The sequence below is a fragment of the Mesoplodon bidens genome, assembly GCF_964165515.1.
Source record: "Mesoplodon bidens genome assembly, chromosome: 18".
Taxonomy (NCBI): Eukaryota; Metazoa; Chordata; class Mammalia; order Artiodactyla; family Ziphiidae; genus Mesoplodon; species Mesoplodon bidens.
In genome coordinates this window covers 14775660-14796745 of record NC_138175.1, presented here as the reverse complement: position 1 = coordinate 14796745, position 21086 = coordinate 14775660, and the positions used below count along the sequence as shown (strand labels likewise).

At 38.7% G+C, this 21086-nt stretch overlaps 1 protein-coding gene across 1 annotated transcript in view; it reads left to right on the top strand.

Moving 5' to 3' along the window:
• HYDIN (HYDIN axonemal central pair apparatus protein) overlaps window positions 1-21086 on the top strand; it is a 448650-nt gene that overhangs the window by 67791 nt on the left and 359773 nt on the right. Inside the window, exon 3 of the mRNA XM_081216141.1 lies at window positions 19732-19889. Coding sequence (XP_081072267.1) covers window positions 19755-19889 — 135 coding nt within the window. The 5' untranslated portion in view covers window positions 19732-19754. The remainder of the gene's footprint in view (window positions 1-19731; window positions 19890-21086) is intronic.

Here is a 21086-nt window from a genome sequence, read left to right as displayed (position 1 = left end):
ATCCAAACATGCAGTGATTTTTCATGATTTCCAGATTTATAGAACATCTGATGGTGCAAATGAATTAGTCTTTACATTATATGTAAATACAAAATGTATAAATTTATTCTCCCCTAATAGAAATGAGGCATTTTCAACTTGCTTTGGAAATAACAACTTATGCCTTTGCATAGTAGTTGTTTGCAAATCTTCCTCCTAAACGCTAGGAAAAATTTTCAGGTAAATGTATGATTCCTAAAAATATAACAGTTATCATTAGAGAGTGTTAGATTTCAAGTGACAGAATATTACTTCCAACTTCAGTACTGCTTAAACAAAATAAGAAATTTATTAGATCATGTAGTTGGGACACTAAGACACTAGGATGGCTCATAGGGTCAAAAGATGAGCTGCAGATACCAGGGCCTCAAGGTTTAGAACTACTGTCAGTATGATTATGATTCACTGATATTCATCTTTCCTGCCTCCTGTCATCCATCCATCCTGCTCACATTCCTGCTTTTACCTCCATGGCTTTGTTCTTCAGAAAGCTTGCTCCATGTGGTGGGGAAGATGCCTTCTGATATCTTTAAATTCATTTTCAACCTAGAAGATCCAAAGAAAGAACTTCTCTTTCCCAGTGTTCAGCTATCATTCAAGGGAAGAATTCCAGTTGGCATTATTAGGGTCACATGTTCATACCCAAGAACAATCAGTATAGGAGAACAGGATACTATGATTGGCCAGGTCTGCTTACCCCTTCTGGACAGGGCAGTGGGTTCTTATAGGAAGACAGAGAATGGGAGGGGGGAATTATACTGGACAACCCAAAGAAATCCTTTACAAAAACAGATTGTTAAAAAGCGTTAAATACTGTTAAAGAGTATTCCTAATTGAGTACGCATTCTTGAAAACAAGTAAGATAAACAGATTTGAGAAAATAATCCACTATAAGGGGATCCACAAACCCTTTATACTCATATGAGAAGATATTTTCTCATGTTAGAAAATTCCATAGAAATGTTGACTATTACGTGAACTATATTTGGCCAGTGGAAATGAAAATTGAAAAAGACTGTAAATAGTTAAATCCAAATGATTCCTCTGTATAAGTGAATTATACAATTAAAAAAAAGTCTCACACACACACACACACACACAAAGAAAATTCCATAGATTAGAAGAACTGATACAGCACAGTAGAGGAGAGGACAATTGAATTAGGGATTGTTGTGTTAGAAAAGAAATTAATACACCCAAGATTTTCCTTTGCTTATGTTTCTTCCATAAAGAAGTCACTAAGAAATGGTAGACTGTAGCTTTTTTTTTTTTTTACATCTTAATTGGAGTATAATTGCTTTACAATGGTGTGTTAGTTTCTGCTTTATAACAAAGTGAATCAGTTCTACATATACATATGTTCCCATATCTCTTCCCTCTTGCATCTCCCTATCCCACCCCACTAGGTGGTCACAAAGCATCAAGCTGATCTCCCTGTGCTATGCGGCTGCTTCCCACTAGCTATCTATTTTACGTTTGGTAGTGTATATATGTCCATGCCACTCTCTCACTTTGTCACAGCTTACCCTTCCCCCTCCCCATATCCTCAAGTCCATTCTCTAGTAGGTCTGTGTCTTTATTGCTGTCTTACCCCTAGGTTCTTCATGACATTTTTTTTTCTTAGATTCCATATATATGTGTTAGCATATGGTATTTGTCTTTCTCTTTCTGACTTACTTCACTCTGTATGACTGTAACTTTTTTAAAAATTATTTTTTATTTTTGCTAAACAAGCAGGAGTGAGCCTTTTCATCTGTTGTTATTAAAATAAGCCCTCATTGATTTAATGGTTAGATCCAAAATAAGGGATTTTAGTTATCAATAAGTGGTAATTTCAGTATCACTTCTTCTTTGCAGCAAATTCATAAATATGCATTTGTTTATGAATATTCTGCAATGAAAATAATATGAATTAACTAGCATTAATACACATATAAAAATAGATTACCTTGAGTGATGTATGTGCATGTGTGAACTGAAGCAAATTCTCCAAATGAACATTCATCATGTGTAATAACTGTAGAAACAAAAAGCATTCTCACTGTGCTTTTGCAAGCCTACTGGTTTTTAGACTCTGGTGATAACAGAATCAATGGCATATAAATTAGAAGTTATTATATTTTAGTAAGGCAAACATGGATTTAAAATAGCTCGTCTGCTGTATTTAAATTAGTATATCTGACAAAATGAACAAGTCTGTCAAAAACTGCTTTTACAAGTTATGGTCTGGAAATGTAACTCTCAAGTTGTTTATGCTATAGTAATACATTACAAATAATAGATGGACTGCAATTATTTATAAGGAATTCACTTTGTCAGGAGACTGTGGCCACAGCATACAGCTCAGATGACACTTGTGTCAAAGAACATTAATTGGCTCAGATAACTCAAAAGTTCCTGGCTGGATCTAAGGATTCAAATGATGTCATCAGAACTCAGTCTCTTGGCACTGCTTTTATTTGTGTGGCTTCGTTCTCAGCTTCCCCCCTCATTGGGTGCAAGAGGGCTGCCAGCAGAATTAAGCTCATATCTCACTTCTCAGCAACCTCAATGGAAAGAAAGCTTGCCTCTTTTTCAGCAGTTGCAGTAAAGTCAGAATTAAGCCTCATTGACTGATTGGTTTGTCTGGGGTCATTTGCCCTGTCCTGAACCAGTCACTACGGCCAGGGAGGTATGATATTGGGGTAGGCCACTCCCGGATTGGAGTAAGGAGTGGGGTGTTTTCCTAAGCAAAAATGATATTGATCCCAGAAGAAGGGTGAATGGATGCAGGGTATTAAAAATCAATAAATATCTGCCAAATGATTCTTTTTTAAAATGAAGATATCCTTGAGAAAGAAAACAGAATAAATGATTCATTGATTCAGATTCCCATTAATCATTCAACAAATATTTATTGGCTCCATGCCTGGCACTATATTAGGCATATATACTAGTGGTGAGCACAATGGTCGAGGTTTCTGAACTCATGGAATTTGCTCTCTGGTGGAGAAGGCAGACGTAAAAATCTAGTTACACAAACAATTTACTTATTATGTGAAAAGTGCAGTTGCTATGGGAACATATAACAAGGAGCCTTCAGGGAGATCAGGAAAGGCTTTCTAGAGGCAGTGTTCTTTCAACTGAGACCTGTAGGATGAGTCTAAGCAAGGGAAAGGGGGTGGGATGGAAGGAGAGAGTTTCAGAGATTTTTACTCTAAGTAACCCTGTAGTTTGATCAGAGGAAGTGGGGAAGCCTGAGAACCTAGACAAAACGGGGACAGAGTGTACCAGTAGGGCTAATGGACTTGGAAGGAGAGGCTGAGTGTTCCAGAGACAAGAGCTATGCATTTCACTATGTCATCTGCAGGTGTCTGTGATAAGTGAGTCTCATAATCCAGATCCATACATGGATCACGACTTTCTGAAAGAAGATCTAGCTAAAGCTCAGAGAGCCTCAATTTTAATATACCTTTTCAAAAATCTTTGCTTTTTTGGGTTCTTCAAGTGAGAAGAGGCTGGAAAATATGCCCTTGGCTGCTTGATAGACAAAAATGTTTACTTTTGGCCATTAAAGTTCTGCAAGTAGCTATTCAATGTTAACACACTAAGTATCCATCTAAGCTAACGGTGATTGTATCTCAACCTTTTACCTGAAATGAAATGATATTGAGACATCAGCTCTGTATATCTTAGATTAGTGGCATGAATGGGTTATCTAGGTAATTACAGACATCTGAGCATCTAAGTAGACTTTTACCAGTCCTGGACACTATTTGTATTTTGCTTAATTTTTGCAATTTATCTTCAAAGTTTCAAAAAAGTTGGACTTTTGGAAAATTCTTTAGGCCTGGGTTAGGATTTCTCCCCTTATACCGTCTACACTCAGTAAATGAGGATATCTGCTCCTAAGAATGGTAGACTAGGTAATATAGGTCCACCCTCCTGCTGAGGGCAACTGGAAAAACTGGACAGATTATAAACAAAGGCCTGCTTCAAGGCACTAGAAGGCTAACAAATAGTGAAGAGTTATCATCCAATAAAGATGTTAAAAAAAAGAAAAAACTATCAGACCAGGTCCTGGGGGAACAGCAACCCAGGGAAGTGAGCCCCAAACTTGGTGCCCCTGAGAGCACATGCAAATTCCAAGGAAGAAGCTGAGAGACTAAGAGGCTGGGCAGTCTTCGTGGGCTAATGCAATGAGGATTGGTGCCCAGGGCCTGCAAGGATACAGGGAGCCTGGTGAATCCTTTCCTTTTGGGTTTGGACCTTAAAGGGCTGCCTCAAAGGAGTAGGGATGAACTAGAAGTCAGCCCATGAAGCCAGATGAAATGAAAAAATAAGCCTGGGCCAAGACATTTGTAAAAACCTGTAACTGAACAAAGGGCTTGCATCCAGAAGGACTTTCATCAATCAATAAGAAAAAGACAACCCAAAAGAAGAAAGTCAAGAGAACTGAACAGTTCACAAGGCATTTTACAAAAGAGACATCCAAATGGCCAGTAAACATGTGAAAAGGTACTTAATCTCATTAGTAATCAAGGAAATGCAAATTAATACCACAGTGAGCTATCATGACACACCCACCAGATAGCTGAAATTTAGGTTGCCAATAGCAAGTGGTAGCAAGGTCAGGGGGCAGCCAGATCTCTCATACACTGCTGGTGGGAGTATAAATAGGCACAGCAACTTTGGAAAACTGTTTAGCATTATCTACCATAGTTTAAGATATGCATACCCTGTGATCCAGCAATTCCAATCCTAGATCTATATGCTGCTGGTCCTTGTGCACAGACGTATACAAGGGTGTTCATAGCTGCATTATTCATGATAGCCTCGTGAACCCATTATTCATTTGGGTTGTTTCCAACCCAAATGTTAACCAGTAGTAGAATGGATTAATAAATAATAGCATATTCAAACAGTGAACTATTATACTTAAATGAAAATGAACAGACTATAGCTAAATGCAACAAAACAGATACATAAATAGAGCAAAAGAATCCAGACACAAAATATTAAATGCTGTGTGATTCCATTGTTCTAAATGTTAAAAGCCAGGCAAAACTATAGTGTTTAGGGGTACATGCTTAGGTTATAAATGAAAATCAAGGGAGTGATTTCTACAAAAGTGAGGACAGCGCTTACCTTTAGTGGGGAGAGAGGGCTTAGTGGTTAAGAGGGTGTTTGAGGGGGTGCTGGCAGTGTTCTGTTTCTTTAGTTGGGTGATCATTACACAGATGTTCACTTAGTAATAATTAATTCCCTTGTACATTTTGGAGACACTTTCCTACATGCATATAATATTTCACAATAAAATCTTTTAAAAGACCATATCACTTTATCTTTTATCCACCTCAGTGAAACTAAAAGTAGAATTTATCACGTACTCAATCAGATTGCAGCAGTGCTTTTCACTTAGAGATGTGACAAAGCCTGAATGCGGGCAGACAGGCAAAGTCAAAGTCAAAATCGAGTTTGATTTCTGGGTGTTTATTACTAGCTTTCATCTTCTTTCCTCGAAAGCAATATGATTTTACTTATAATTAATACAGTGGCTTTGCATATAGTCGACACTCTATTATTTATTTATTTATTTTAAAATTTTTATTTTTGGCTGCATTGGGTCTTCGTTGCTGCACACAGGCTTTCTCTAGTTACAGCGAGCAGGTGCTACTCTTTGTTGCAGTGTGCAGGCTTCTCATTGCGGTGGCTTCTCTTGTTGCGGAGCACAGGCTCTAGGCGTGGGGGCTTCAGTAGTTGCAGCACACAGTCTCAGTAGTTGCGGTGCATGGGCTCAGTAGTTGTGGTGTGTGGGCTCTGTAGTTGTGACGCGTGAGCTCTAGAGTGCAGACTCAGTAGTTGTGGTGCAAGGGCTTAGTTGCTCTGAGGCATGTGGGATCTTCCCAGACCAGGGTTCGAACCCGTGTCCCCTGCATTGGCAGGGGGATTCTTAACCACTGTGCCATCAGGGAAGTCCCCTCTATTATTTATTAAATGGAAAAATAAGGTAATTGAATTCCCATGTGAGAAAAGTAATCTATTTTGGAACTATAAGACTTGTAGATTTGTGATATGTCATGAAAATGATGTGAATTGGGGCTCACAAATAATAATAATCACTTTCTGCAGGTGTGGTTCTCTGTTCCAGTCGTTACCTTCTTCCTAAATGGCCCGCAGTTGGCTGTTTGACTTTTTCCCTGCCTATGTTTGGCCTGGAAGCTTCCACAGTTTAAACAAGCTTCCAGCACCTGGCATCTTCCTTTGGAGAAGCAGTTGTTTTTGTAATTTGAGGCTTAGGCAAAATTAATTTTCACTGTGCATCTTGTGACATTGTGTTTAACTGTAGGAAATATATATTTGGTTTTCGCCCCCAGTTCTGGTACAGAGCTCCTAAAACCCTTAGAATTGGGCTTCCCTGGTGCCACAGTGGTTAAGAATCCGCCTGTCAATGCAGGGGACACGGATTAGAGCCCTGGTCTGGGAAGATCCCACATGCCGCAGAGCAACTAAGCCTGTGCGCCACAACTACGGAGCCTGTGCTCTAGAGTCCGTGAGCTACAACTACTGAGCCCACGTGCCACAACTAATGAAGCCCGTGTGCCTAGAGCCTGTGCTCCGCAACAAGAGAAGCCACCGGAATGAGAGGCCTGCGCACTGCAAGGAAGAGTAGCCCCCGCTCGCCACAACTAGAAAAAAGAAAGCCCGCACGCAGCAACAAAGACCCAACACAGCCAAAAATAACTAACTAAATAAGTAAATAAATAAAAAAAAAACCTTGGAATTTCCTGACAAGAGCGATAAAGTTGTCTTCTGTTATGTTAGTGAGGTGACTTTTGGACACCCCCCAGGATGGGGTTGCTGCTTGCCAGGAGAACTAATTGTGTGATTAGAGGGTTGGAACTTTCATTTGTGCACCTTCCCCACCTCTCCTAAGTGAGAGGGGCTGGAGGTTGAATCAGTTGCCTATGGCCAGTAATTTAATCAATCTTGCCTATATAATGAAGCCTCCATAAAAACCCAAAAGGATAGAGTTCTGAGAGTTTCTAGATTGACGAATACATCCGTGGAGATTTGGGGAGAGTGTTGCCCCTGGAGAGGGCATGGAAGCTCTGTTCTCCTTCCCCATACCTTGCCCTGTGCATCTCTTCCATTTGGTTGTTGCTGAGTTATATCCTTTTATAGTAAACTGGTGACCTAGTGAATAAAATGTTTCTCTGAGTTCTGGGAGCCGCTGTAGCAAATTAATTGAATCTGAGGCCGGGGTCTTGGGAACCTCTGATTTATGGCCAGTGGGTCAGAGCACAGGTAACAAGCTGGGCTTGTGACTGGTGTTTGAAGTTTGGGGGCAGTCTTAACCTGTGGAACACTTAACCTGTGTAATTTGATGCCATCTCCGTGTAGATAAATTACTTGCTGTTTTGGGGAACACCCCTCCTGCCCCTGCCACAAACATGCACACACAAACACGCATGCATGTTGGAATTGGTGACCAGAACAAAATACAAAATACATCTTTATTTTTCTTTTCTTCAACCTGGGTCAAATAAGAGGATTCTTTCTGAAATTTGTCTCTCTTTTATCCACCTCAGATATGTGTCACACATTCTGCAGAGACAGATTGTTTTCAGGAAGTATTTCAGGGAGAAAAGAGCAGAGGCCAATGTGAAACCTATGAAATCTGAAGTAATCCAATTTAAAAGAGATCAAACAAATAGAAAACCAAGGAGCATAACAGCTTAGAAAACCAGAAGAAGAGCAAGATTAAAATATGAAAATTAATCCTTTTACTCCAAGTGCCTAGAGAACCTCTCACTGACAACAGAAGTCAAGTTGTATTTACTTGAGCATTTTCTGTAATTTTTTTTCTTTGATATTTTCTTGCTAAAATGGTACTTTGGGATAAAGAACTATTTATCAACATCCCAGAGTATAATTGCCCTTGCCCTCACTTTAGCAGTAGCAGAACTTGAAGACATGTGAACAGTTTCATCTGCTCTTATTTATTTCCAGCAAGCAAGGTTTAATTGAATGGAATTTCCATCTTTTCAGTTTTTTAAAACCAAACTTTCTGCTAATAACACTAAGAACAATTATATGCCAGGTACTGTGCAAAGTGAAGTACTTTACAAATATTATCTCATTTAATCCTCATAATAAACATATGAGGTGGATGTGGTAGATGGCTTCCAATGATCCTTACTTCCTGGTATTTACGTTCCTATGTGGCCTCTCCCACATTGAATAAGGCTGATCTGTGTGACTAATAGATGTTGCATAAATGATGATGTGTGACTTCTGGGCCACAAACTACATTGCAGCTTCTCCCATGGTCTCTCAGACTGCTTGCTCTGAAAGTAACCAGTCATCATGCCATGAGGACATTCAAGCATCCCTGTTGAGAGGCCCATGAGGGGAGGAACTTGAAGCCTCCCACCAACAACCAGGAACAACTTGCTAGCTGTGTGAGTGAGCCATCTTGGAAGTGGATTTTCTAGCCCTAGTCAAGCCTTCAGATGACTGTAGCCCTTGCTGCCATCTCTGACTGCATCCTCATCAGAGACCCCAAGCAAGGTTCTCTTTCCCAAGTTATGTGGGAATACATTTGCCTCTGAAAGAAGATACTCTGTCATACATACTGAACACTTATTTAACTAGACTTTTATGTAGAAACACTAGAAGGAGCTGGAGGTTGACATTTAAATGAAGGAAAAAGAGGAAGATAGTTCCTCTGTGAAATGTTTTAGCCTAGTGAAAATTCTCTTTTATTGAGTGCAATTTAATATTAAATTCAATTCAACGAATGTTAACTGAGCCCCTTCTATGTGCCAATCACACATGGTCTGTACAGCAAAGAAGCTTACATTCTGGAGGTAGATGCAGGCTGGTAAGCAAATAATTGCTGTACAGTGTATTACATTCAATAATAGAGGCATGTGCAAAGGACAAAGTGATTGTCACTCTTTGAATGCATTAGGGAAAGCCTTACTTCTGGGGACCCTTTGAGCTGAGTTTTGTAGGATGAATAGAAGTTTGCAAGGCAGACAAGGATAGGGATGTGAGAAGAAAGTATGAGTCTCTAAAGGTATAGGGGTGTGAAATAGCCTGGCACATTTGGGGATTGTGAAAGTCATTTAATTAATTACAGACATTTATTAAATATGCATATGTATGAGGCCCTGTGCTGGATATGAGGAGTACAGTGATAAGAAACACAAAATTCCTGTGCTCAAGGAACTTATAGTCTCAAGGCAGAGGGAGATGAATAAATAACCATGATGGGGTGAGCATGAGGACCCGTGAGTTCATAAAGAAGGGGCAGCCTTGGGTAGTCAGGGAAGCCTTTCTGAAAGAGGTCACATCTGAGTCTGGAAAGACAAATGGGAGTTAGTTGGGGAGAGAAGGGGAGAGGGGAGAAGAAAGGCATTCCAGGTGTTACGTACAAGTCTGGAGGTGTGTGAGCCCCTGAGACTTTGTGAATTGCGAGTTGAGCATAAAGTGCGAGACGGGCAGGTTCCTGGGATGGACGTCGTGCTGAGAAGCTTACGGAGTATTCTGGACTAAAGGATTTTAGGTAGGGAAATGACATGACCGGATTTTCCCTTTAGAATAGTCACTGTGGCTGCAGGGTAGAGAATGGCCAGGCTATGGGGGTGGGGTGGGAGTGGGGACACAATTCTGGAGTGAGGGAGGTCAGTTAAGAAGCTGTTGCAGTCACCCAGGCAAGACATGAGAGTGACATTAACAAAGGAAGGCAGCAGGGATGAAAAGGAGTAGATGGATTTGTGAGATGTCAGGAGGTAGATCCTCAAGGTGGAGGCAGAATAATGTCACCATCAAGAGTGTGGACTCTGGAACCAGAGTGACTGGTTCTCCTCCCACTTCTTCCCTTTACTAGTGTGGGAACTGGAGCAGGTTACTTACCCTCTCTGTGCCTCTGTTTCCTTATCCGTGATATGGGGAGAGTAATGCTACCCACATCTAGGGTTGTTGTGGCGATTAAATGAATACTTATAATGTTTGAAACACTGTCGGCACCTAGTAAGTGTTCCATAAACATTTAGTTATTTTATGATTGATAGGAGGAGAGAGAAGTCCTAGGTGACTCTGGGCATGGGCAATTGTGTGAATCATGATTCCATTCACAGAGGGATACAGAAGAGAGCAGGCCTGGGGGGCATGCTGGGCTTGAGGTGCTTGTGGACACCCAAATGGAGACATCTTGTAGGCGCTGGAGTCAATGGAGTGGAGCTCAGAAGGGATCTGGGTGGCATAAATCCTCTAGAACTGCAGGGAGGGCATGGGCAGGGGCGTGAGAAATAGAAGGACTGAAATAGTTGTTGGGATGAGAGCTGACAAGGGAAAGAGATCGGGAGGTAGAGGCCCCAGTGGAGGCTGGAGACTCCGAATTTGCAGTCACATGATCTGGACCATTGTGTGGTTTTCTCCAGCAATCCTAACGGCCTGTTAGTATGAGAGAAGAGTTGAACAGCTAGACTGACCCAGTGTTGGGCTTTTACTGGCTGTGATGGCAAGACTTGGAATCAGGACGTTGACGATATTACTAAGAAACTGGAGGACAGGATCAACTGTGAGGTCTAGGCTGGAGGGGGAAGAGGGAAGATGACATGAGAGGGTAGAGAGAGTCATAGAGAGGCTAGGAGATGAAAGAGCATAGGATGCTGGAACCAGGTATATTGGGAGTATCAGAATGAGAGAGTGATCCTATGGAGAGAGGGTGCTCGCTCCACCCCCCACCATAGTGTTTGTTATTATTTTTAGACTTAAAAAGTAGTACATGCTTTTTGTAAAAAGTTCGAACACTTTAGACAAATCCACTTAGGAAGTGGAAGTCCCTTATTCTAATAGTTTCTTATCATTTTTAGTGTTCGTTATTTTAAATATATTGTTAATAGTTTAGTATATACTCTTCCGTATTTTTCTGTGCATTATTTCTTAGTATTGTTTCAGAAATGCTATCATATTATATGTATTGTTCTGAAACTTGCTTTTCTTCTAATATACCTTGGCTATAATTCTTGTACATTTAATCTTTGAGAATGGGTTATTTATTTATTCATTGTCCACAGTGATTTTAATTACTGTTCAAAATTTTTCCCTGTTATGACTTTTGGGTAGATTGAGAGGCTTTTCTTTCTTTTTTTTTCTAAGAATTTTTTTTAACATACAGAAATCTGTACATAATTAGTGTATACTACTTGATACATATGGAGGTAAGTATACACCCATGAAACCATTACCACAATCTATGCCATAGACCTATCCATCACCTCCAAAAGTTTCCTCTGGCCCTCTTATTTTTTATTATTATTATTATTAGTGTATGTGTGTGTGTGTGTGAGAGAGAGAGAGAGAGACAGACAGACAGACAGACAAGAACACTTAACTCTTGCCCTCTTAGTACTTGAAACTTTGTACCCATTGACTAATATCTCCCCCTAGCCCCTGACAACCACCATTCCAGAGAGTGGGATATTTACACTAAAGACTTTATTCAGATATAGAGCAGTATCTGGTGATGATAAGGTCTGGAAGGGCATTCATGGGAATGCAGATTGAAGTATAATGGAGGTGAGTGTTTTGAATGGGTTTCCGGCTCTATGGATGCTGCAGTCATCCAGAATGATGGCAGGAGTTGGGAAGAAAGGGAGGACAGTGACCGGGTTGGCAGAATCCTCAGTGTGTGAGTGTGAGAATGTGAGTAGACAGAAGAGATGACAGCAGGGAAGTGAGTATAGAGGGGCATGGTTTGAGCCACAGTGGAGCAGCATGGGTCCGCCTGCAAAGCAGATGGCAACCAGGCAGGGAGAGTGTGAACTTACAAGGAGTGGGGATCAGGGAGAATAAAAGATGCCATCTATATATTTTAAAGATTTTATTTGGTAAGAATTGAAAGACTGAAGGCAGGTAGCCCTGTTGGTAGACTATTGTGGTCCTGGAAAAAATAGCAGAGCTTGGGGATGTGGATAAGAGAGAGGTTTGCAGGGCCGACAGGACCTGGTGACTGATAGCACTGGCGTGAGGAGGCAGGAGAGTTGAGAGTGACTCTCCAAATAGTGGTTTGAGAAAATGACAGTGAAAACCAAGATGATAAGAAACAGAGGATGAGGAAAAACAAGGAGTTATGTGTACGTGTATGTGTGCAGGCTGTGTAGGGGAACAGAGGGTGGAAAGAAATATAATGACTATTTAATTAAAACATAATTCCATGGGTTTGTGAAGTTAATTTTAAAGAATAAAAATTTATTCTAGATGGAAACTGAAGATTTGGAGATATGCCTAGATGAGGTAGTAAATGCCCTAGTAAAAGTATTGTTGTCCAGACCTCTTTAGTTAAAAAGTTCTTTGGTTCATGGGTTCTTTTACCGTACTTTGACTGGACGGAGGTCTTTAAAAGCAGGATGTTAAGTTAACCCATGAATTACACGACTCAAGGCATTCCAGGGACATTAATGCATGGATTTAGTCCTGTGTTAGATATTGGAGCAGTGGGCTAGGTGATTATCATTTTTCATGACACTCCTGAATATTGACTCTGTCTAATTTACTAGGCGATGGTTCATTAGAAATTCACAAGCATCCATTATATACAAGGCACTATACATTACAGTCTTTACCTCAAGGAGCTTGTATTAAGATTGGAATAAGCACGTACATAGTTGCAAAGTAGAATGTTTTAGATGTCACAAGAGAGGGGAAAAGTAAGGTACTGGAAGGTCAAAGAGGCTGAACAATCACTACTGCTGGTAGGACTAGAAATTGCTTCGATAAGGAAATGACATTTGAATCAGGAAGTAATCTGTGCAGAGGTAAAGAGAGGACATTGCAGACAGGAGCAGTGTGAACAGAGTTTTAGGGAAACATACCTTAACCACTGTAGGTACAGAGCTGTAAAAGCATGATCCAAGTATACTATAGGATGGAGTTGTAATATAGTGCTATTTATCAGGAACAAAAAAGGAAAGTGGTCAAGATTTTTAAAGTACTTAAATCAGTTACAGAAATAAATGAGTTTTAATAAAAAATACCTGGGTAGTCAGATTTTAATGCAATAACCACTCTGTATTTTGGTATGATAAAAGGACATGCTATTTCTGTTTTGTTGAGATAGGGTGGTCAATTTAAGTTACAGCATAGCTTATGAATACATCATTTCATGCTTGGGGTAAATTCTCCAGCATCAAAGGTTATGTACAGTTTTCAAAAATTGCCTAATGAAGTTACTGATTTACATTCTACCTGTAGTGTATGAGAGTGCCCATCTTCACAACATCTTCATAAATAATGAGGGTTTTTTTTAACATCTTTATTGGAGTATAATTACATTACAATGTTGTGTGAGTTTCTGCTGTATAACAAAGTGAGTCTGCTATATGTATACATATATCCCCATATCTCCTCCCTCTTGCTGGAGATATTATCAATCAGAAAATCATCAGATTTTCTGATGATGGCCATTCTGACTGGTGAGAGGTGATACCTCGTTGTGGTTTTTTTTTTTTTTTTTTTTTTTTTTTTTGTGGTACGTGGGCCTCTCACTGCTGTGGCCTCTCCCGTTGCGGAGCACAGGCTCGGGACGCGCAGGCTCAGCGGCCATGGCTCACGGACCCAGCCGCTCCGCGGCAGGTAGGATCCTCCCGGACCGGGGCACGAACCCTCGCCCTCTGCATCGGCAGGCGGACTCTCAACCACTGCGCCACCAGGGAAGCCCTCGTTGTGGTTTTGATTTGAGTTTCTCTAATGATTAGTGATGTTGAGCATCCTTTCATGTGTTTGTTGGCAATCTGTATATCTTCTTTGGAGAAATGTCTGTTTAGGTCTTCTGCCCATTTTTGGATTGGGTTGTTTGTTGTTTTGATATTGAGCCGCATGAGCATAAATAATGAGTTTTGTCTGTCTTTTTCTTGCAAAACTAAACAAAATATAATTATACATTCACAGGAAGTTGCAAAGAAAGTACAGAGAGGTTTCATATACCTTTGACCTCCTGTTTCCCTCAGTGGTTACATCTTATATAACCATAGTATAATATCAAAACCAGAAAATCATCATTGGTACAATGTATGTGTATAGTTCTGTGTCAACCTATTGCATATGTAGATTTGTATAACTTCCACCACAATCAAGATACAGAAAATTCATTTATTAGTTCAGTGATAGCACTAGAAATTGAACTCATAGCTTATAAGAAGTGAAAAACTTGCTGTTAGCAGGTTACATCTTATTTATCCCAACTTTGTAAGCCTCATGATTTTACCCATTTTATTTCTTCTTTGTGTGTATTCTGTCACCTCAAACATCTCCTTTATAGTCATTTTTCCCCACACCCTGCCAACCACTGGCAACCCCTGATTTGTTCTTTATCTCTGTAATTTTGCCATTTGCGAATATTATATAAATGGAATCACACAGTATGTGAGCTGTTAAGAGTGTCTTTTTTCACTTCTTTTTTTCCCTGAGATCCGTGCAATTTGTTGTGTCTATTGATAGTTTGCTTCTTTTTATTACTGGTAATATTCCATGGTATGGATGTACTACAGTTAGTTTCACCATTCACCTACCGAGGGACACTTTGGTTTTTTAAGTTGCTAAGAATAATCATGCACAGGTTTTTGTGTGGGCATATGTTTTCTCTGGGATAAATGCCCCAGAATATAATTGTTGGGTCATAGGTTTACTTTTCCAAGAAACTGTCAAACTATTTTCCCATCAGCAATAAGAGAACCAGTTTCTCTGCATCCTCGCCAGCGTTTGATATTTTCACTATTTTTTTTTTTTTTTTTTTTTTTTTTTTGCGGTACATGGGCCTCTCACTGTTGTGGCCTCTCCCGTTGCGGAGCACAGGCTCCAGACGCGCAGGCTCAGCGGCCATGGCTCACGGGCCCAGCCGCTCCGCGGCATGTGGGATCTTCCCGGACCTGGGCACAAACCCGTGTCCCCTGCATCGGCAGGCGGACTCTCAACCACTGTGCCACCAGGGAAGCCCTCAAATCACATATTTTAAAAGTTGTTTGGTGCACTTATAATTATGATTGCTATGTGCTTTTGGTAGATTCACCCTTTTACATTATATAGTGTCCCTCTTTGTTCCTGATCTTTTTTTTTTTTTAATTTGAAGTCAACTTTATCTAATATTACCGTAGCCCTCTGGCTTTCTTTTGATCAACTTTTGCATGGTATACATCTTCCATCCTTTTGCTTATAATCTACCTATATCATTATCGTTGAAGTGATTCTCTTAATTCATAACTATCCTTTCTCTCTCTCTCTCCCTCTCCCCCCCACTCGTGTGTTCATGTTTGCACACACACGCTCTTTATTACTTGAGCGAAGTAGGTCATTTTCCTATAACATTTTCCACACTCTAGATTTGGCTTAATTATATTCTTACAGAATACACATGTTCCTGCATTTCTTATCTCCTGCAACCTAGCTGGTAGGTCTAGAAACTTAATTAGATTTAGGTTTATATTGTTGTTCATAGTTCTGCACAGGTGGTGCTGTGTACTGCGTCACATCAGGAGGCACATAATATATCTGGTTTTCACTCTTTTAGTGTTAAGACTGATTTAGAGGGCTCAGGTGTTGTTAGCCTGATTGAGCCATTATAAAGTTATTCAGCAACATCCTTCCTAATGGTTTTAGCATTGATGAACCTTCGTTTCATTAGGGGCTGCAAATGGTGATTATTTTTCTGTCATTTCTTCTGCATTTATTAGCTGGAGTTCTTCTATGAAGAATAATTTTCCATCATCAACTATTTGGTTAACTTGCAATGCAATTTTTACAAAAATGGTACAGAATAAATGGTTGATTCTTCCCAGTTATTATTTCCAAAATAATTAGTCTGGTGCCTTAGCAACTTCCAAAGGTGACCAACGATTTTTTTTTTTAGTATCTTTTGAACTTCGAGTTTTTGGGGTTTTTTTTGCGGTACGCGGGCCTCTCACTGTTGTGACCTCTCCCGTTGCGCAGCACAGGCTCCGGACGTGCAGGCTCAGCAGCCATGGCTCATGGGCCTAGCCACTCCGCGGCATGTGGGATCTTCCCGGACCAGGGCACGAACCCGTGTCCCCTGCATCGGCAGGCAGACTCTCAACCACTGCACCACCAGGGGAGCCCTGAACTCCGAGTTTTAAAGACTAATCCATCGCAGACTTTTGTTTTTGTTTTTGTTTTCCCCAAATTGTCCTGTCTTTGGTGAATGGAAACTCCTTCAATTTGCTCTGGGCTCCTTAGATACAATCCTAGTAGCCTTTGATAATGTACTTATTTTACAGTATAATAGAATGTTCCAAGTTCATCTTATACATTTCATGCCCCAGACCTGGAATTACCCATTTCTCTAAGGAGTTATGGTTTCTTTTAGTGGGAAATGGTGTTTAAAGACCACATTATGTCCCTGGACTGTCATTGCTTACTTAGCTTTCTTTACTTCTGGGGTCTTTCAGTAGGGAGGTTATTTAAAAGGAGAGAATAATCATGAGCTAAAACTCAGATTTTCTATTTAAATTTAAGATTATAGGGTTTCTTAATATAAGAACTTTTTAAAAATATTTTTAAAATGCTGAAATGCTTGGTTCCTAACAATATTGATGTAGCTACTTGTTTTTAAAATATTAATATTATGACCAACGATAAGACTACTATACAATGAAGATATATAGTCAAAAACCATGTTTTAAAGTTGGTTGGAATAACTGTTTGGTGTTACAACACCAATTTGATATACAGCAAGGTTTATTTGTTTCACTTTTCAACTTTTAATAATTGATGTTTCAAAATGTTTTAAAATATATTTTTAACAACTTTATTGAGATATAATTCACATTCAGTTCAGGATACAATTCATCCATTTAAAGTGTACATACGATCCACAGTTTTTAGTATATTCACAAACACGTGCAATCATCACCACAGTCAATTTTAAACATTTTCATCATCTCAGAAAGAAATCCCATACCTTCTAGTTAACACCCTTCTATTCCTTCATTTCTCCCAGCCCTTTGCAACAACTAATCTCTTACTTTCTCTCTAGAGATTTTCCTGTTCTGGTCACTTCATGTGAACAGACTCATATAATATGTAGTTTTTTGTGACTAGCTTATTTTACTTAATGAAATGTTTTTGAGGTTTTTCCCTGTTTCTGTGATCCAAGGAGATGCTTCAGTCTCATCCTGGGTTCTGGGATTTTCACAAAGGTGTCTTGTCTATGGATGATTGCTAGTTGGTCTTTTTGTGAGGGGGATTGAAGTTGGCAACCACCTATTCCATGTTGGTGACATCACACTGAGTATATTATTTTACATTGTAATAATTATGTGTATTGAATATTGTATACTGTGATTGTATATGATTTATTGTTTGTCTTTATTTAGTATGTCTTCTTTGCTTTTTCTAAAATTACTTTTGGTATTTAGGAAGGTTTATCTTTATATTCAGTAGTTTCTTTGTATATAAACCCTTTATAGTGCCTGTATTGTTATCTATTACTGTATAATAAATTACCCCCAGATTAATAGCTTAAAACACTGAATATTTGTTTTCTCAGTTTCTGTAGGTCAGGAATCTAGGTGAGGCTTAGCTGGGTGCTTCCTACTCAGGGTCTCTCATGCATCTCCTGTCAAGCTGTTGCCCAGACTGCAGTCATCTTAAGGCTCAACTGGGGCTGGCAACTCTGCTTTCATTCACATGGTTGTTGGCAGGCCTCAGAAGATCCACTGCCAAGCTCACTCATGTCATTGCTGTCAAGGCTTGGTTCCTCACCACATGGGCCTCTCTATAGGTTTCCTGAGTGTCCTTACAATGTGGTAACTGGTGATTCGAGAGAGCCAGGCAGTGCCCAAGATGGAACTAATTTTCTTTATAACTGATCTCAGATGTGACATCCATCACTTGTGCTGTATTATATTTGTTAGAATACCTAAGCACAGCCCACACTCAAGGGGAGAGGATCATATAAATATATGAATGCTTGGAAACAGGTATCATTGACTGCCATCATAGGGGCTTTCTACCATAATTCCCTTAATTCTCCTTTATTCTATCTCATTAAATGGTTTGATTCCTACCTAGTACTTATACAGTTGTTAATCTTTTCTACTTTTCGGCTGTCTTTCTTTTTTCTTTTCATTTAAAATTGCATCCTTTCTACTTTGTCAGAAAATATAACGTTTAAATTCTATTCTTCTCCTTACGTCTTCAACATTATTTTAATACCTGTACAATTAAATATATGAAGTGCTCATCATCAGTCCTTTTGCTGAAATTCCCCAGTCAGCTTTTGGTTGGATGAAGCCCATCCTCTAGTATATTCTTCAGGAAGGGAACATGTTTATAATACTCCCTGGGCTTTTGCATGTTCAAAACTCCTTTTCTGTAGCCTCAGTGACTGAAGGAGAGCTTGGTTCCTTGTAAAATCCTTGGCTCATGCTTTGTAAAGTTTTTGAAAAATGCCGCTCCTCTGTTTTCCCACTGCATAGCTTGCTTTTACAAAGTCCAGTGACATCTAATTCTCTTGCCCTTGTACATTATTTTGACTTTTTGCCTGGATGCTAATTTGTAAAATTCTTTAAAGCCTAGTAGTTCTTCTAAGATATGACTCATAGTTGATTATTTTGGGTCCGTTTTTCTGGGTACCTACTAGTCCTTTTCATTATTTTTTTTTTCTGGAATTTTTCTTGGATTATGGCTTTAAATATTAATTTCCCTCCAGTACTTTTTCTTCTTCATGGGCTCCAATTATAGCATGTTAGAACTTCTTTCACTGTCTTCTGTTTCAATCATTTCTTTCTCTGTTCTTTTTTCTTATTTTAAAATTTCATATTCATTTCTTTGGGTGTTTTACTGCTTTATTTCAGTGTACCTTATTACATGTTCATCATATCTATTTTCCTTTATGCACTGCTTTTCCCTCCATTTTGGTCTGGTAGTGCCTTATTGTCTTTTGAACTTTTAACAATTTTAAGGTTTTTTATTTGACATTGAATCAAGCTTTTTTTTTTTTTTTTTCCTGCACAGGGTTGAACAACCTAGCCTGCTATTATTAAAAATAGAAATCCCTACTTAGTCATAAATGGACTTCCAAAGTTGCAAGTGTCCTGCTAGAAGTATAAGGAAATGTATGCAAAAGGGAGATGTCATATTTCTTTGATTTGGAGGTGTTGGGTGGCTGTTTAATGCCTTGTTTATTACTATAAACTTCAAAAAATTTTTCACAAACTTCTTTTTCCACATATCATCTCATGCTGCCTTTTTCAATTCTCTGCCCAGCTGTGAAGGTCTGAAGGCTTACATTTATTGTGTTTGAAGGGTGCCATGAGAGAGAATTGTCAAATAAGCAGATAAAGTAGCAAACTATGAAGTATAGTTATTGAGCAGTTTTTGTTTATTTATCTGGAGAAGATAAACGTACCAAAATATAGTAACTGCTTATGTTTTCATGTCTTCCCTGAGCTTAGTCCAGAATCACTTGCTTTTTCTAAAAGGGATCCTAAACTTCGGGATAAGGCTAAATCTAGACAGATTCATGGAATAGACTCCTACAGTTAAGGCATTTGTTCCAAGCATTGGATGTATTTTTGAAAATCGGTATTTTCTAAACCTTAGTATATTTGAAAAAGCTTCAAAAAATGTGATCTGTATTCAGGAATTAACTGTATTTGTTCTAAAACTATTTTTTTTCACTCTTAGGTATACAAAGGAAATAACTAAAAATGACAAGTAGAAGTCTTGAGGAGTCCATGGGGGCTGTTCAGATGGGGTCAGTCAGAACGCTTAAAGGATTCCAAAGCAAGATTTTGCCACCTCTGAGTCCGAAGGTTGTTACAGAAGAAGAAGTAAATCAAATGGTAATGTATAAGAGAATTTCAGAGCAAAATACTTAATGCAGTCTTTCCTCCTCAGGAGAATGACAGTTGCTACTTGGCATTCTCAGAATATCAAACAGAATTACTGGCTGATAATATCAGTTTAGTTAACATGGGTAGATTGCTACAGAGCACAGTTACCTTTTAAAGCCTGGGAAATTTTTGAAATTAAAAACATCAAAGTAGAGGCTTAAATTAAATTGCTTAAGTTAATCAGTTGAACTAAGACTATGCAAGCAAATTATTAAGATTTTCTAAATATTAGCTAGAACCTTAAGAGACTGTCATTTATGTAGTTCAAAAACAGTCAAATATCAGAATTTCATAGGTTTAACATATATAATCAATTACCTGTTGATTGGCAAGAGTTTTGTGTATTTGTAGAACATAGTGCATTAAAATGATGACTATATAATATCTAGGAAAAATGCATAGCTTTTTCTGTCCTTTATGATACAAAACAATTACATTTTTAATGAATTATAATGATTTGGTGAGAATTGAATTATAAACTACATGCTATGGAAATATCAATAACAATTTAAAGTGTTAAACATTGTGTTCACTGCATTTTAAAAACTAGTCTCAGGTTATGTTCCAATTAGAAAAATAAAATGTATCATCATTTTCTTTTGTGATTGTTCTTGTTTCAGATTTAAAGTAACTCCTTACTTTTTGCTTGTAAGAGTTTATTTTTATTTAAATCACAACACAGCTGATACCTCATAACATTTTAACATTCTAATCTGTGTTCCAATCAAAAAGAATCTTAAAAAACCAAGTTGGAAGCTATATTAGAAATATGCCTTCATTTAAATGGATTCAATCACAAAAATTAAATTTGTAGGGAATTTGAAGAGCATTGATTTTAACCCAAGGCAAAATGAATCAGCTAAATTATATACCCCTGAATGTTTTAAGAAGTCTTGGCACATACTTAAGCATTATGTTGCTGCCAGTGATCATAATCTCTTTGCATATAAAGTAGCCCTAGAACAAAGTGAACATTCCAGAACAACAATTAATAGTGATTGGTCTTGGGTAAGCCCTTGCTGGTTTATTTAAATGATTTTATTTAAATGATAGGTTACATTTTTTTCTCATAAGAGTAGAAAGTGTTAAAGAATTTTGTGTTCTTGTTTGGGTATGTGGATGTGACTGGCTGCTGGATCTGATGAT